Genomic DNA, 16,516 nt, shown 5'->3' with positions numbered 1-16,516 from the left:
ATTATTATCTCCATTACAGAGATGAGGTAGCTTAATGTCAGAGAGATTAAGTGACTTGCCCATGGATCACATATTAGTGTTAGTGGCAGAACAGAACTTAGGTCTTTCCTAGGTTCAGTGTTCTATTATACTACAATGTCTACATTACACTTCCAGTAGTGTTAGTTTTAGACTAGAATAAGTTAAGAACTAAAGGAATGAATCAGTGATAGAGGGAAGAGGTAAAGAAAAATTAGGCTGAACTCCACTGACATTTCACCATAATCCATGGCTACTAACCATTTTTAAAAGTATTATTAAGTAGTATTTTTAAGCTTTTTGTAACTTTACCCCTTTGTTATTCCAAACCCCTATCTGCATCCCTGGCACGATAGTAATGCTGTTTAGAAAGGCTCAATTTGTTTCAGAAAACAGTAGGGGCAAGGAGGGAAAGAAAGGACAGGTAACCTGAGAGGTTAGATGAGACCAGACTGCACCTTCTATCCCATTCAGTAGTCTACCCAGGCCATCTTGCTATCTCTCTGCTGCCATGTGCACTCGGCTCCACTCCCTGTCTCTCTCTTTCCAACTCTTTCTCTGGACATAGTAGTCAAATCAACGGAGGCATTGTTTTTGGAAAGGGCCTGTCAACTGACTTCCCCATGCATCATCTTACCATCCCTATAATTCCTCAGAACAAAACGCTCTTCCTTGGCTACCCAACCCCTGCAAATGTTTATTAGAGTTCATTGGAATGTAAGCTCCTTGAAGACAGGAGCTGCCTTACTTTTTGTATTTATAGTTCCTGTGCTTACTACAATGGCTGACACATGGAAGCTTAAAAAATATATTTTTTTTACTTCTTCATTAAACATTTGCAGAGAACGCTGGCAAGACAGGCAGGATGATAATGGGAGTGAAATCAAATACCAGCCAAGCATTAAACCTCTATTTAATATAGCACCTACTGAGTATCAGGTACTGTGCTAAGTGCTTTTACAAATATTATCTCATTCGATCCTCACAACTCTCCAAGGGAAGTGCTGTTACTATCCTCATTTTAGAGTTGGCAAAAACAAGCAAACAGAGGTGAAGTGATCTGCCCAAGGTCACACAGAGAGTAAGTGCCTCAGGCCGCATCCAAACTCAAGTCTTCCTGAATCCAGGCCCAGCACTCTACTACGCCATCACATAGTGCTCAGCCTTCTGATTGGACATGGCAGCCCACCCTGTCATTCTAGCTGCTATTCAGACTGGCCTACGTCTTAAGCTGTAGTGAGCTCTGCTGATCAGGCATCCACACTAAGTTTGGCATTAATATAGTTAGCCAGTGGAGAGGGAGGGGAGGGTGGCTGCCAGGCTGCTTAAGGAGGAATAAATGACTCAAAGCTGAAAGCAGAGAAGGTCAAAGTTCTTGTGCCGAATAGTGGTGGGATCAGGCCTGTCACTAGCTAGTTGCTTGTCCTAAAGCTCAGATCTATGCCCTTCAAATCCACCTAGTTCCTTTGATCCCATAATACCCTTCCTTGTCCTCTCAATTTTTGTGGCACTCATTGGAGACTCTGTAACTACTTCACTATATTTAATATGACTGCTTCTCAGAGGTTGCCAAGGCTCAAGATATTCACGGAAGTATAGTAGGGGGAAGAAGCAGGGTGCAGGGGGAAAAAAATCACCCTGCTTTCCTACAACAGAACATGGTTAGTAACAGCTCATGTTTCTAAACTATCTTGAGGTTCACACAAAATACTTTCATGACTATAATTCTTCAAGGTAAGTGATATTATTATTATACCAACTCAGAGGTTAAGACAGAGCTAAGAGTTAGAGTGGGATGTGAACCCAAGCGCACTGCACCATATTGCTTCTCAATCCAGATAAGACCAGTTTGTAAGGAACAGAATGGAGAAAGAAATCACCAAAAGGCAAGGGTGGGGTATTGGCGGAGGTGATCCCCGGAGAGAGGAAGAACAATTTTACTCACTTTGCCTAGGTTGTCAGGTGTCTCATGGGCTAATTATGTTTATGCACATAGTCACAGCTGGCCAAGCTCTCTCTTTCTATGACTTCCTGAGTCACTAAGCTCAGCAGGTTGGGTACTTGCCAAAACTTGGGGTCTCACCCTTACTTACTGTGCCCTTAAGAAGGCTCTTTCCTTTACATTCATGACCTACCAAATACTTCATTCATTTCATGAACTTTTGCTAAGTGCATAATAAATGGTTGCTGAATGAATAAAAAGACTGCCAGAGGTATATCGCAAAGTCTGCAACTTACTACCTTGGACAAGTCACTTAACCTCTACCTGCTTCAGTTTCCACGTTTATAAAATGAGGGGGCTGGGCCAGACTGACTCTAATGTCCCTTCTTGTGCTAAAGCTATGATCCTATGTATGACCCCAAAATATGATCCCAAACAGGCCTTCCACAGGAGTGAACTCTAGTTTTTGATGATGCTGCAATTAACTTTTTCCTGATTTGTCTCCATTTTCTCCACTTCCACTGCCCTTTCCTATTCTCCTCTCTCAGATCATTCTCATTTTTTGCATGGACTATTACAATATTCTCTCCAATCACCTGTCTATTAATCTTACATATACTACTAAAAACAACAGAGCTCTGATCACCTATTATTTCCTACCTCAAAAAACTTCAATGGCTCACTGAATCGTTGAATACTTTCTGAGAATTTGAAGGGGCCTCAGTGGTCATCTAGTCCAACCTATAAATGAAAGGAATCCCTACTATACCTGACAAGTGGTCATCTGGCACTTTTTGAAGTAGCTCAGTGCACTTCTGGATTCTACTTATTAGTAAGTTTTTCCCGATGTCAAACTTAAATCTGTTTTGGAACTTCCCTCTCCAAGAAAAGAAATCTAATCCCTTGCCCACAGCATGTCCTCCCTGACAATGGCTGCCACATCAGGCTGATTTTTTTCAGAACTGCTAACTATACCTCCCCATCTTATTTTTGTGAAGTTGATTTGTTGTACATTTATCCAATGCACCAACCTGTCAAGATCCTTTGGACTCTGACTCACTCATTCACTGTTAGCTATCCCTCCCACCTTTGCAAGTCCAATGAGCGCCCCATCAATAACAAGTCAATAACAAAAATGTTATACAGCACAGGCCTAAGCACAGATCCAAGGGATACTCCATAAGACACACCTGGCTAAGCTGACATGCTCCATTAACAGCTCTTTTCAGTCTAGTCATCCAATCAGTTCTAAATCTGACTATAACATTGGAGATATTTATACTGTCTTCAGCTTGTTTGTATATACAGTTGTTAGCTTCCCGAGGAAAGGCACTATCTCTTACCTTTCTTTGTATTTCCAACATTTAGCACAGTGCCCAGAACACAGCAGATGCCTAATAAATGTTTACTGACCAACTTTCTCTTCTACTAGTTGAACAATCCTATCAAAAAAGGAAGCGAGGTTAGTCTGACATTCACCTATTCTTGCTTCCTTTTCTTGATGTTTGTAGCCTCTCTCTTTGACAATCTGTTCTAGAACTTTCCCAGTCAGTCAAGAAACATTTATTAAGCACCTACTATATGCCAGGCACTTTGTTAAGCAATGGGGATACAAAGAAAGACAAAAGACAGCTCTCGCCTTCAATGAACTTACAATCTAATGGGGGAGACAACATGCTAACAATGATGCACCAATAAACTGTATATAAGATATGTAGACTGGAGATAATCCACAGAGGGAAGACACTAGAATCAGGGGAATGGGGAATGCTTCCTGTAGAAGGGGGGATTTTAGCTGGGCCTTGAAAGAAGCCAGGGGTTGGAGAAAAAGATTTTGAGAGTCCCAAGAATTGGGGACAGTCTGTGAAAATTCCTGGAATGAGGGGATGACATGGCTTATTCAAAGAACAAGGAAGCCAGTGTTACTGGACTAAAGAGTATATAGGGGGAGAAAGGTATAAAAAGATTGGAAATGATGGAGGAGGAAATGTTATTAAGGACTATGAATAACAAATGGAGGTTTTGATCCCAAAGGTAATAGAAAGACAATGGAGTTTATGGGGGGGGCAGGGTGGGAAGCTGACATGGTCAGACTTGCACTTTAGGACGGACTGGAGTGGGAAGAGACTTGTGGCAGGGAGCTCCACCAGTAGGCTACTGGAATAGTCCAGGTGTGAGGTGATCAGGGCTGTACCAGGGTGGTGGCAGTGTTAAGAGGAGGGAATCAAGTGCACACAAAGATGTTACAAAGGTAAAATTGACAGATCTTGGTACTAGATTAAGGCAGAGGAGAGAGTGAGGAATTAAGGATAAGACCTGGGTTGTGAGCCTGGGTGACTGGGAGGTGGTAATATTACTTGACAGTAATAAGGAAGTTAGGGAAAAAAAGGGAAAGTTTGGGAGGAAAGTGTTCAGGTTGAACATTTTATATTTAAGATGTCTATGGGATGGAGTTCTAGATGTCTAATAGGCAGTGGGAGGTGTGAGATGGGGAGGTCAAGAGAGAGGTGAGGGCTGGATAAACAGACTTGAGAATCATCAGCATAGAGATGAGAATTAAACCATAGGAGCTATTTCAAGTAAGTGAGTCTAGAGGGAGAAAAGAACAGAGCCCTGTACGGAGGCATGACCTGGATGAAGGAGACTGAGAAGGAATAATCAGATAGGTAAGAAAAGAACCAGGGGAACAGTGTCACAAGAACCTACAGAGAATACAGTATTGAGGAAAAGAGGGTGATGAAGTGTCAAAGGTTGCAGAAAAGTCAAGAAGGATGAGAACTGAGGTAAGATTAGATTTGACATTAGATAGGGGCAGCTCCTCACTCTGTCTTCTCTTTTTTATCCCAATTTAGTTTAAAATGAACAAACTCATTTTTGTCATCTTTAGTGTCCCTTGTCAGCCTAAGTTCATCTGAATTTTGGCCTTCTTCCCACTATTTTTACAGGGCTGTACCATGCTCTTTCACTGTCTTATGTTACTTGGCCTTGCATCCATTTTATGTAGATGTCTTTTTAAAACCAAAGCTGCTTAATGACTCAGTTCCCTTGTACATTAATAACCACATTTATCTCTTCAAACAAATCCAATTTTTCCTCCTTGTTTGAATTGTTTTTCTTTGTGTCTTGGAATTTTATTCTTCAGCATCTCCTATCCCTCGTGGGCTGATGTTCCCTGAAGCATTTATTCCATGGGATTATCTTTCTTCTGAACTCTTTGAAATCTGCTTTTCCAAAGTCTAGGATGTATATCACATCACACTGCATTATCAAGTCGAGGCTGAAGTGGCCAACTCCCTTCAAAATCCCCATCATTTCTACCACAGCTACCAGCTACTCTCTTGAGAATGAAATCCAGAAGAGAATTTCCCTTTGTTGATTCCTACACTTTTTGAGCAGAGGAGACTGAGAAATTATCACTAAGGCAAGATTTGGAAGTTAAGATTACTCAGTTTTCTGCAGATGTCTGGATCACGGAAGTGCCCTGTTTCTAGTCTATCAGGCCTCTCTCTGTGCCATCCTTGTGAGCTGCTTCCCAAACTCATATATTTCATCTTTCTGGCTAGGTGATCTACCCCAATACTCCAAATGACTGAAGCTCTTCTTGTTTCTCTCTTCTTTAATGTTCACATAAATACTTGCTTCCTCACTCTGGTTTCCTCACATCACTATGCCTTCTTAACATCTAATCCCACCTTTCCCATCACCAGTTTTTTTTTAAAGTAAAAGTATATCCATCTAGAGCCACAGGCTATTCAAAGGTTTCATACCACAAAGTCTCAGTGATAAATATGAGGCCCAACTTGTCTCTGCATTAGACATAAGAACCTCTGTTCTTAACCATTTGTGTCATGGACTTTTTTTGTAGTCCTATGAAGTAAAGCCTATGGACCCCTTTTTGGAATTATGTTTTTAAATGCATAAAATACATTATAAAGGAAGCCAATTATATTAAAATTATCAAAACATTTTTTAAAAGTTCATAGATTTTAGGTTAAGAACTCTAGCCTTAGAAGCTTTAGTTTCTCATATCTGTTACATAAACTTTAGGCATTTGTGTAGAGATACCTAATGTTATAGATTTTACTACTGAATTTTATTCTTGGATTTTGTCTCCTGTGAATTTCTGGGTATCCCAGAGCTATTCTTTTTTTGTGACTACTCTCTATGGTGTCTACTTGAAGGATATACACAGGAAGTATTCTCCTTCCCTCATCCTTTTGAGCATAAAAAGATGGATAAAGTTTGAACTCATCATCCAAGGCTACCCAAAGTCAAATTCCACTCCACCTCAAACTGTTCCCCATCTATTCTATGCTTCTGCCCTACCTACTGAATGTAAGCCTCTTTCACCCTGTCCCTATCTGTTGAAATTATACTCTCTCAACAAAGTTTATATCAGGTACTACCCACCCTTTCTATAAGAAGCTTTCCTTCAATTATCTAGTAATCTCTCCTTTCTCAGATATCTCATAGTACTTTGGATCTATTCTATACACTCATCATACTTCAGCTTTTATTACAGTGAGTTATGTACATTTTAATTATATTTTATTTTAGTATAGCTATGCACATGTTTATGTACACACCATAGGAAGTAGTGTAGTGAAGTCACAAGATCTGAGTTAAAATTCTACATCAGCCACTTAATACCCATGTGACTTTGGTCCTGTTCCTCATCTGTAAAATAAAGGGACTGGACCAGAGAATCTCTAAGATCAGCTTTCTAGCTCTAAGCTCCCTGAGGGCAAAGACTGGATTAATTACTGTATCCTCTACTGTCACGGGCTTCCGAAGCCTCGTGACTACGCTCGGGGTTCCCCCCAAGCCCCAGGCCTCTGCCTAAGCAAAGGGCCTGATCTCGCGGACAATGTACGGGGCGGGAGCCGAACAAGATGGTGAATGACTCCGTTTATTATTTCAGCAAGCAGCACATTTATACCTTTAGTGAGGTAGGTACACTCTTTGGTTACGTGGGTGATAGACAGGTAAAGCTAATACACCTGGGTGCTAGGACCACCCTGACTCCGCCTACTCTCCTCCCACACTACCCAAAGCTCCCTGCGGGCAGGCAGTCCAGGCAAAGACCAGAAACTCCACGTGGTCCAAGTTCCACATGCTCTGCCAGAGAGCCGGAAGTTCCACGTGGTCAGGCAGGTCCGACCTGGAATTGCCAGGGAGGCAACAAAGGCGAGACCCCTCCTCCTGGCTCCACCCACATCCCAAAGCCCTGAGTTTATCTCAGCGGGCCCCTGGGCCTGGAGGTCCGAGGAGGACAGGGCTCAGCTCTAACTCAGCCCGTAACACTCTACATTAACTAGAAGTACAGGGCTTTGCGCAAAGTTTATTAAATTCTGAATTGAACTATCACCAGAACAGCTCCAAATTCTCCTTCTGGAAGAATCACAGAGAACAGAATGTGAAAGTTTGGTGGGATTTTGAGGTTAATTCAACTCCAGTCCACAGAGGAAGAAAGTGAGGGAAAAAAAGTAGAAGGGACTTGCCTGAGATCATTCATCTTTAATAACTAAAAAAAAATCTCAAAATACTCATGACTTCACTGTGGTGACTGCTTAAGTACTAATATGAAAAAAGTCACATGATCCTTGGAGGTACAAATATAAGACTACTGCTGAGGAAGTAGTCCTGAATACTGTGCATTAGAGGCCCAGGAAAGAGGCCTGTGTCTTGGTTGAGTCACCATACTTAAAAACCAATGTGGGGGCAGCTAGATGGTGCAGTGGATGGAGCTCAGCCCTGGAGTCAGGAGGATCTGAGGTCAAACCCCACCTCAGATACCTGAGTAGACTTAGTAGCTGTGCAAGTCACTTAACCCCAATTTCCTTGACAAAAACCCCCAAAAAACAAAAACAAAAAACACCAATGCAGAAACACTGGAGAGGGTCAAAGCAGGGTAAGTAAAATAGGCAGAGGGACAGAAGGTAGGTATTAGGAAGAGAAGCCCAAGGAATAAGAATGGCTTATTCTGGAGAAGGGAAAGTCTAAGAGGGCGACTCAGTGACTCTGGAATAGGTTACTGAAGAGGACTATGGAATCTCTACCCATACAGACTTTAAGTATATGACAGGCAGTGATTTGACAGATGATTTTTCAAGAGCCCTTCTAGCTCTGCCATTCTATGACAATAATTGGGTAAAAATCTCTTGGTGTTTCATTTTGTTTCTTCATTAAAAATAAATACTTCAGCTACCAAGAGTCATTGGTATGAGTTCTTCTCTGACTAATACTCATTCCAAACCCTTGATGCCTCTGTAAATAGGTCTTCATGTGTTTTGTTGTGGCCCAAAAAAATCATTACCTGGAGGCCTACTTAGAAAGGAGTAGTATCTCTTTCCTAGGACTGGTAAACTGGGCTTGTTTTTCCTAGGGCTCTGCCCCATACAGGTTAGGCTAATACTGTTCCTTAAGAATTTTAATATTGAAACTTTTCTTGAAACTTGATTGGCTAAGAAAAACTGGCTGAAACTGCTGAAGGAACTTCCTGATTGCCTGAACACAAAAGGCCACGAAGAGCTCCAACTTTCTCCCTGTGGCTTGTGACTATGAAATGACAGCAAGAGTAGCGCTAGGAATTGGTACTCACCTGAATTAATGTGTATACTCATTGAATATCTTTGCTGAATGTCTTTCCTCAGCGATGGCCAAGTAAACCCTCTTCTGTTACCTGCTGAATGACTTACTAGTGACTCATTCTGTTGGGCCTCGCCCACCACAGCCATGCTTTGGTGATGACCCTGTCCACAATCAGCTAGGATGATCTTGGATAACAGACATACAGTCTATAGCTGGAACAACCCAAACTCACTGGTGAGGTACTGGCAGAAAGTGCCAACTAGAACAACTCCTTTGCTATAGTGAAGCATCAGAAGAGAACATGTACATTAATGGTAATAGCTCCTGATTGTCATATCATTTTACAGGTCACAAAGCTGTGAGTTACTTGACAAAAACCCTTTGAGTTTGGAAGCACTAATGATATCACTGAAGAAGCCAAAGCTCAGAGCTTAAGTGGACTAACTACATTCATATGGCTAAGTAGCAGCAGATTCCAAGTTCGGGGCTCTTTTTACCACCTCTCTCTGGGATACTGAGCCTGGCTTCTCTGGCCTGTTGGATACAACGGTGAACCAAGAGGACAAATAATATTAGAGATAATACTCATCAAGGTCACACCCATGGCATCTCAAGGCCAGAATTATGCCTTATGTGGGGGGAAAATGGAGTGCAAAGTTGAACAATTAAACTGTACTCTATAATATTCTGAAAGTGAGAGATGGATGCTGAATATCCAAAGTTACCTGAATTCTACATTATATTAAACAAGATCTCCTAAATAAAGTACTTTCCCCCTGGAAAGCGCCACAAAAGTGTGACCCGATATTCAAACCATTCTTTAATCTACCCTATATTTTCAACCTGTGTCACAATTTTCACATGTTAAATACTCAATGGGCAAAAGAGTTATTTCCCTTTATTGACCTACTAGACCCTTGGAGAGCAGAGTTCTGAGACTTGGTCAACAAGTACAGGTTAACTTTTATTTTCATCCTTAATGATTTTGGAGACTTCAACCATGTATCCCCCTCCACCTTTATCTTGATAGCCTATTCTCACAATGGTTGACATCATGTCACGCTTTACAGTTTGCAAAGCAGTCTATAAACTATTATTGGATAGCAGCCTGGGTGAGTGAAAAGTATGGTGATATAATTGGAATAAAAAGACTTAGGTGAATATCCTAGCTCTGACACTTCTTGGCTGTTTGACCATGAAAATGTCACTCTCTGAGCCTCAGCTTTCTTATCTATAAAAGGGGGATAAAGAACATTTATACTACCTGCCTCACAGGATTATTATGAGGAAAATAAACATATGAAAAGGAGCTATTCTTCATCTACAAAATGGCTATATACCTATAGTAACTAACTTAAAGTTACCATGAGGCTCAAATCAGAGAATACACATAAACACACATAAGTATGTATATGTAGTACTTTATAGACCTTAAAACCTTAAAGCTTTATATAAATTTCAGTTATCATTACAATTTCCAGTGTACAGATGAGGAAACTGAAGCTTAGACTGGTGAAGTGACTTGTTCAAGGTTAATACAACTAGAAAGTGACAAAGGATTTTCAGTTTCATGTCTTCTGACTCTAAACCCAAAGTCCGTTCCATCACATTTCCCCCAGCCCAACACTGATACATCTACACCTGAGATATTATCCATGGTTCTCTGGTGGCAGCAACAAAGAGAGCTTTGTCTTTTTGGATGAACTTACTCCTATTGTGGAAGCCATGTAGTCTGCACACATTTCCGCAAAGTCCCGCTCAAGGACTCCATAGTAAAGGCCATAAAACAGGAGGGAGATCCCAAAATCCATTGCATCTTCTGGTTTGACTCTGTAAGGGAAGCAGGAGGATCACTCAGGGAAGTATAGGATTACCCATGGCCACATCTAGTCCCTGTCTGGGGTATCCTTCTGGGCCTGCCACAAGCCTAACGTTGTAACTGAAAAAAGAGCACAAAACTTTAGGGGGCAGCATTAGGGATGGAGGGTGGAGGCATGGCAGTATACTTAAAAATCCACCTGAAAGTAAAGCTTGCCTTTGCCTCACAGATGACCTCTGATGATGAGGACAGGAAGACTCTGGTTTCCATGACAGCAACATGCCGCACTAGACACAAAGCCACTCCTTCCAGCTCTAAGTGTACATGGCATCACTAATAATGGGCTGGAAGGCTAATAAATTTGGGAGACTGTTTCAAATTACTCTGCTGTGAATTCCTGTATCTCTAACAGCCTGCTCTTAGTTTTCTCTTTTTTAGTGGCCACCCCCATGCCTAGGACCTCAAGTTACATAGTCTTATTAGTTCATTTACTCAACAGATATCTTATTAAAAAGCTATGTTAAATTCTCAGTGCTGGACATCATCTCTGCCCTTAAGGTTTAGCATAGTGCCTGGTATACAACAGGCACTTAATAAAGGTTTACTGATCGATTTTAGTAGGGGTAAATAGAACCCACACACAAATAAATGTAAATTAGAAAATAAGTAGATAAGGGTTATACAAAGTTCTATGAGATCAGATGAGGGTGAAATGACTTTGAGATTGGCAGGAGAGAGGAGGGAAAGCTTCCCAGATGAGGTACTTTGTACATAATAGATGTTTAATAAATGAGTTGTTGAAGGAATGAGAATGAGTTGTGCCTTAAAGCATGGATGTCAGTTGGTCATTATCAACTCTCCTGCCAAAAACCTTCAGTGGCTTCCTATTGTCTTTAGGATTAAAATACAAATTACTTTGCCTAGCATTCAAGGACTTCCCCAAAGTGGCTACAAACTACCCTTTATCTCACATTATACTTCCACTTCATGCATTCTCCTTTTCAACCAAGATGAACATTAACTGTTTCCTAATCTCGGCTTACCTTTTCTGTTTCATTCTACCTGCTTCTATGCACAGGCAATAACACATTTCTTTCCACATCTTAGCCTGTTAAAAGAAAGAGAAAATCTTCTCTTTCTTTAAGGTAAAGCTCAGGTGCCACCATTCTTTATAAAGTTTTCCATTTTTCCCAAAGCTGAAAGTATTCCCTCTTCCTCCTCAGCACTCTACCTGGGTTTCTCATTTGTCCCCATTAGATTGAATCTGTAACATATTTATTTGCACATGTGCCTCACCCCTCATCCCCCCTCACTTTAGAAGGGAAACTCTTGAGAGAATATAATGTGCCATTCGTATCCCCAGTGCTGAACATAATGTCTGGACATATAATTGGTGTTTGATATCTGTTTGCTAAGTGGGTGATGGTGGTAAAGAGGGCATTCCTGGTGTAGTAAATAATAGAACGTGTTTGGGGCCTAGCCACTACTCCAGTTTGGTCAAAACACAAAGTAATATGATAAATACTAGTATGAAATGGAAGGGGGAAGGAAGGGAATAAGCACCTACTAGGTGCTAGGGGCTTTACAAATATTACCTCATTTGATTCTCATGACAACCTTGGAAATAGGTACTGTTATAATCACTATTTTATAGATGAGGAAACTGAGGCAAACAGAGGCTAAGTGATTTGCCCAGGATCACACAGCTAGTGTCTGAGGCAACATTTGCATTCAGGTCTTCTTGATTCCAGGCCTGGCCCTTTATCCACCGTGTCGCTTACAAATGATAAGGCTAAAAAACTGCTGTACTATAAGTGGGAGGCCCTAAAGGCTTAAGAAGAACATGAGAGGGATCTTCAAGTATTTGAAGGGTCATCATATGGAAAACATATACTTAATCTGTTCGGGTACAAAGGGCAAAACTAGGAGCAATGTGTAAAAGCTGCAGAAAGATAACTATGGCCTTGATATATGGAAATATTTCCTAACAATTAATGCTACAAGTGAATGGGCCAACTTGGGCAGTTATGGGTTTCCCCTCACTGGAAATCATGGAAGCATAGATTTAGAGGTGGAGTGAGCTTCTTTTAGTTCCAGCCTCCATTAGGTCCAACCTCACTTTACAGATGAGGAAATTGAGATACAAAAAGGTTAAATGATTTGTTGAGGGTTACACAGATTTTAAGTGTCTAAGGTAAGATAAGAACCCAGGTCTTCCCGACTCCCAGTGTTCCATCAACTATAGCTCTATAAGTCTTCTAGCAAAAGTGGGATGACCAGCTGATGTCATAGGGGGAATAGATGCCTGTCTAGGTAAAGACTAGACTCTAGATGACCTCTGAGATTCTTTCAAAGTCGACAATTCTGTGATCCTAAATGAACTTTCTCCTCTAGGACTGGAGGCCAAAAGATCACCACTGAAGGTTCTGAGGAGGGGAGGGACACAGCTGGAGGCAAGCTTTAAGAAATTTAATGTGACTATAATGTGTTGTGTGAATTAGAAGAAGCTAGATGTGGGAAGGCAGGTTAGGATACTAATTTAATAGCCCAAATGAAAAGTGATAGAGATGACAGTGCCTGTCTTAGGTTAGGATGCATCTTTTAAAAAACTGGGGATGCCCTAATATATCAAGTGACAAAGGGAAGAGAACATCTATTCAATTATTTCTGACACAACTTACCATGGGCATGTTTCAAGAGCTATAACTTGATTACTGCAGTCATAGGTGGGGCTGGGCAATTGCTAGAAACTGAAGGAAGAAAGGCACGTAAGAGTTGTCATCCTTAGCAGACCTACAGCAGGAGGCAGCCAGGGACTACTGTGCCAACCTGTAAACAAGCTGCTAGCTCTGACTGCTTGTAGCAGGGGACTAAGTTGCTCAAAGTTATTCTGGGAGATAAGTTTCACTGGGGAAGCATAAACTCTGCACACAGCAGGAAAGATCCTAGCAACTTCTACAGAGATCTTTATTGGCACCTCTCTATCTCAGCTCAATTTAAGAAACATTTATTAAATACCTACTCTAAGGTTCTGTGCCTTGGGTACTAGTGAAATGATGAAAACCAACACAATCCCTGCCCTCAAAGAGCTTGCAATCTCCCAAGGGATATATAACATGCATACAGATAAATATTATACAAGGAAGAAAAGCAAGAAGGGAATGGGAATGGTCAGAAAAAGTACTCTCGGTCCTTGAAGAAATAGAAAGACTTCAATTGGTAATGGATGTGGAGGGAATGTATTTGAGGCATGGGCAACGTCTTTCAAGAATGCAGAAATCAAATATTAAATGTATCTATGTATGTAAAGTGTTTAGTAAACCTGAAGACATCATATAAATGTAAGTTATTTTTATTTTTATCAGTATTCTATTCTTCCCTACCAGACTGCAAATGCCATGAAGGCAAGGACCATGTCTTAGTAATAACTTTCTCCAGCACCTGGCAAGGTGCTCCATATATTGTAGGTACTTAACTGTATGTTACTACACTGGAATGCAATTACAATCTAATTACATTAGATTGGAATTTGCTTAACAAGACAGTGCTATCATGTACCTATGTGTATCTGAGGGGATTACATTCTGAGGTAGGGAGTGACAGGGACCACTAAGGGCATGTGTTCTGGGACTACCAAGCCCACAGAGCATTTTCAGCTAGCCAGGTGAGTCCTTCCTTGGTTCTTCTCCAGAACTGCTCTATTTCCACCGGTTTTCCTGGGATCTCAAGCTTTCATCTTGTACTTAGCTAAACTTAGAGGAAAGGGAATTGTTCACACCTTAGTCTGAACAGAAACATAGATCAGGGCACCCAGGAAAAGCCAGGCATGATGATGGCTATGCCTGTCTATTTTCGGATCCCAGAGAAGTGGAGGCAGAGAGGAAAAAAACATAGGCAAGGAACAACTGAGAACCTGGATCTGTTTTTGCCTCAGATTCATAAGAAGTAGCCCAGTGATTGCTATGGTGTTGGTTAGACTCAGCACAAGCAAATAAGAGCTGTCCAAAAATGGAATGGGCTGCCTCTGGAGCTGGTGATTTTCCCATCACTGGAGGTCTTCAAGTGAGTCTGTATGGCTTTATAACAAGCTTTTTATAGAAAGGTTCAGGTATACATTAGTCTAGATCAGGGCTGTCCATAATGCAGCCCATGGGCCACATGCGACCTACAGTGTGATTTACGTGGCCCACCTACAAGTATAGAAATTTACATAAATGCTTTAGTAAAAGTCGAGCTATCGCAGAGCGCTCACTAAAATGGCAAATCAAAATATACTGTCCATTGTTTCAATAAAAACCTAAGGTTGGACAGCCCTGGACTAGATGACTACATAGGTCCCTTTAAGGTCTGATCTTTTTTTGACAACATATAAGCTCAAAAGAGTAAACTTCCAGGATTTATACCACAGATGCCATAAGAGAATAAGGAAGAAGGGGTCAGAAAGCTCCCCAATAGGAGGGGGAAACATAACCCCCAACTGTAATCCATAATCTAGAAGGAGAGACTAGTAGTTAGTAGGGCTAACTTATTCAGCTTTCTGGGTATCTAGAGAAAAAAATTAGTTGTATATAATAGCATTTTTTTTATCTCTTGCTCAACTGACTGAGTGAACGAGGGAGAGATGCCCAGGGCAGTGACATTCTAGTGGGAAAGATATATTTTGTTTTGGGGTTGAGATGGAATAGCGCTATGGGCTCTGGGCCAAAATCAAATTAGGTTTGGGGAATTTTAGAAAAGGATCATGTTGGCAGGCTTAAGTATTATTCACCTGGAACTCTATTCTTAATCTTCCTACAATTTTCTTTTCCTTTGTGAGTAAACTCTAGAAATGAACTCTTGTGGTCCAGTTGTGTAGGGATGATAAGAAAGGTGAGAGAGAATGAATATCAGAATTGGGCATCAAGAGGCAACAAGAGATAGAAGTAACTTGCAATTAGAGACCTGGGAGGCAAGTTTCTAAATTAAGGGAGCCAAGCAAGCTCAGGGACCAGTAAGGTCAGAATACAGGACATGGGATTTACTGACAAGAAGTACATAGAGCAATAAGAGAAGAAAGGCTCAGGCAAAGGGCAAGGGGTCTCCTGTACTGGCTCCTGGAAGTTGACAGTAGAAGTTAAGCTCCTTGAGGATAAGCATGGTTTCTTTTGTGTTCTTTGTAACCTTGGCTACTAATACAGCGCTCTACATGGAGTAGGTGCTTAGTAAAGAAGAGCTGAAGATATGATGCCCTAAGAACATAGCAGTAAGCAAGGCCTAGAGGCCACCGCAAGATGCTTTCCACAGTCTCCTGTACCCTCTGATGTCCTTGCCATGTATTGTGTTGTGTACAGTAGTTATGTTTGTAGCTTAGATCCTCTACTAGATTCCACTAGCTCCAAGAGGGTAAGGCCTGTCTTATCTAAACTTGTACTTCTCTAGTCCCCAGAACAGTGTTTTACACACAGAAGGTACTAGCCCAATAGTGGTTGTTACTGATAATGGCCCATTATGGAAGCTTCATCCAGGAACAGAAAGCAAACTTGCTTTTCACTTGTCCTAAAACTCTTCCTTCAAGTTTCAGAAGTTCAAAAGGGGGCAGGGAAAAGTTCATAGAATACCCTCTCCTTTCTCTTTGTAAATTTACACAATCAAGATCTCTACAGCCTAGGTCAGGGGTGAGGAACCTGTGGCCTGGAGGCCACATGTGGCCCTGGTCCTCAAGTGTGGCCCTCTGACTGAATCCAAACTTCACAGAACAAATCCCCTTAATAAAATAACAAACAAGCAAACAAACAAATAAATAGTAAGTTTGGATTCAGTCAAAGAGCTGAACTGGAGGACCTAGAGGGCCACATATGGCCTTGAGGCCACAGGTTTCTCACCTCTGACCTAGATCTTTCCACAACAAAGTTCTACCTGAGACAGTGTGGTATTTGAAAAAGTACTGAGCCTGCAGTCAGAAATCCTAGGCTAGAGCTTCAGTTCTGACATTTAATGATGCACAATTGTCTGCTCAAAACACCATTCACAACTCTGTATTTACAAGATAAAATAGAAACTCCTTAGATCATTATAGCCCTTCCATAATATGGTTCCAATCTATCTCCTCCAGCTTCAATTTCATATTACTCTCCCTTCATACTCTGTTTTAGCCAGGTGGACCTACT

General features: G+C 41.2%; 1 protein-coding gene across 1 annotated transcript in view; it reads right to left on the bottom strand.

Moving 5' to 3' along the window:
- Positions 1 to 16,516, bottom strand: part of RNF121 (ring finger protein 121) — a 95,816-nt gene that overhangs the window by 17,831 nt on the left and 61,469 nt on the right. The window contains exon 6 of the mRNA XM_036747366.1: positions 10,261 to 10,381. Within this exon, the coding sequence (XP_036603261.1) occupies positions 10,261 to 10,381 (121 nt within the window). The remainder of the gene's footprint in view (positions 1 to 10,260; positions 10,382 to 16,516) is intronic.

The sequence above is a fragment of the Trichosurus vulpecula genome, chromosome 2 (genome assembly GCF_011100635.1).
Source record: "Trichosurus vulpecula isolate mTriVul1 chromosome 2, mTriVul1.pri, whole genome shotgun sequence".
Taxonomy (NCBI): domain Eukaryota; kingdom Metazoa; phylum Chordata; class Mammalia; order Diprotodontia; family Phalangeridae; genus Trichosurus; species Trichosurus vulpecula.
The sequence above is the reverse complement of the archived record's forward strand: the minus strand, read 5'-3'. Positions and strand labels throughout refer to the sequence as shown.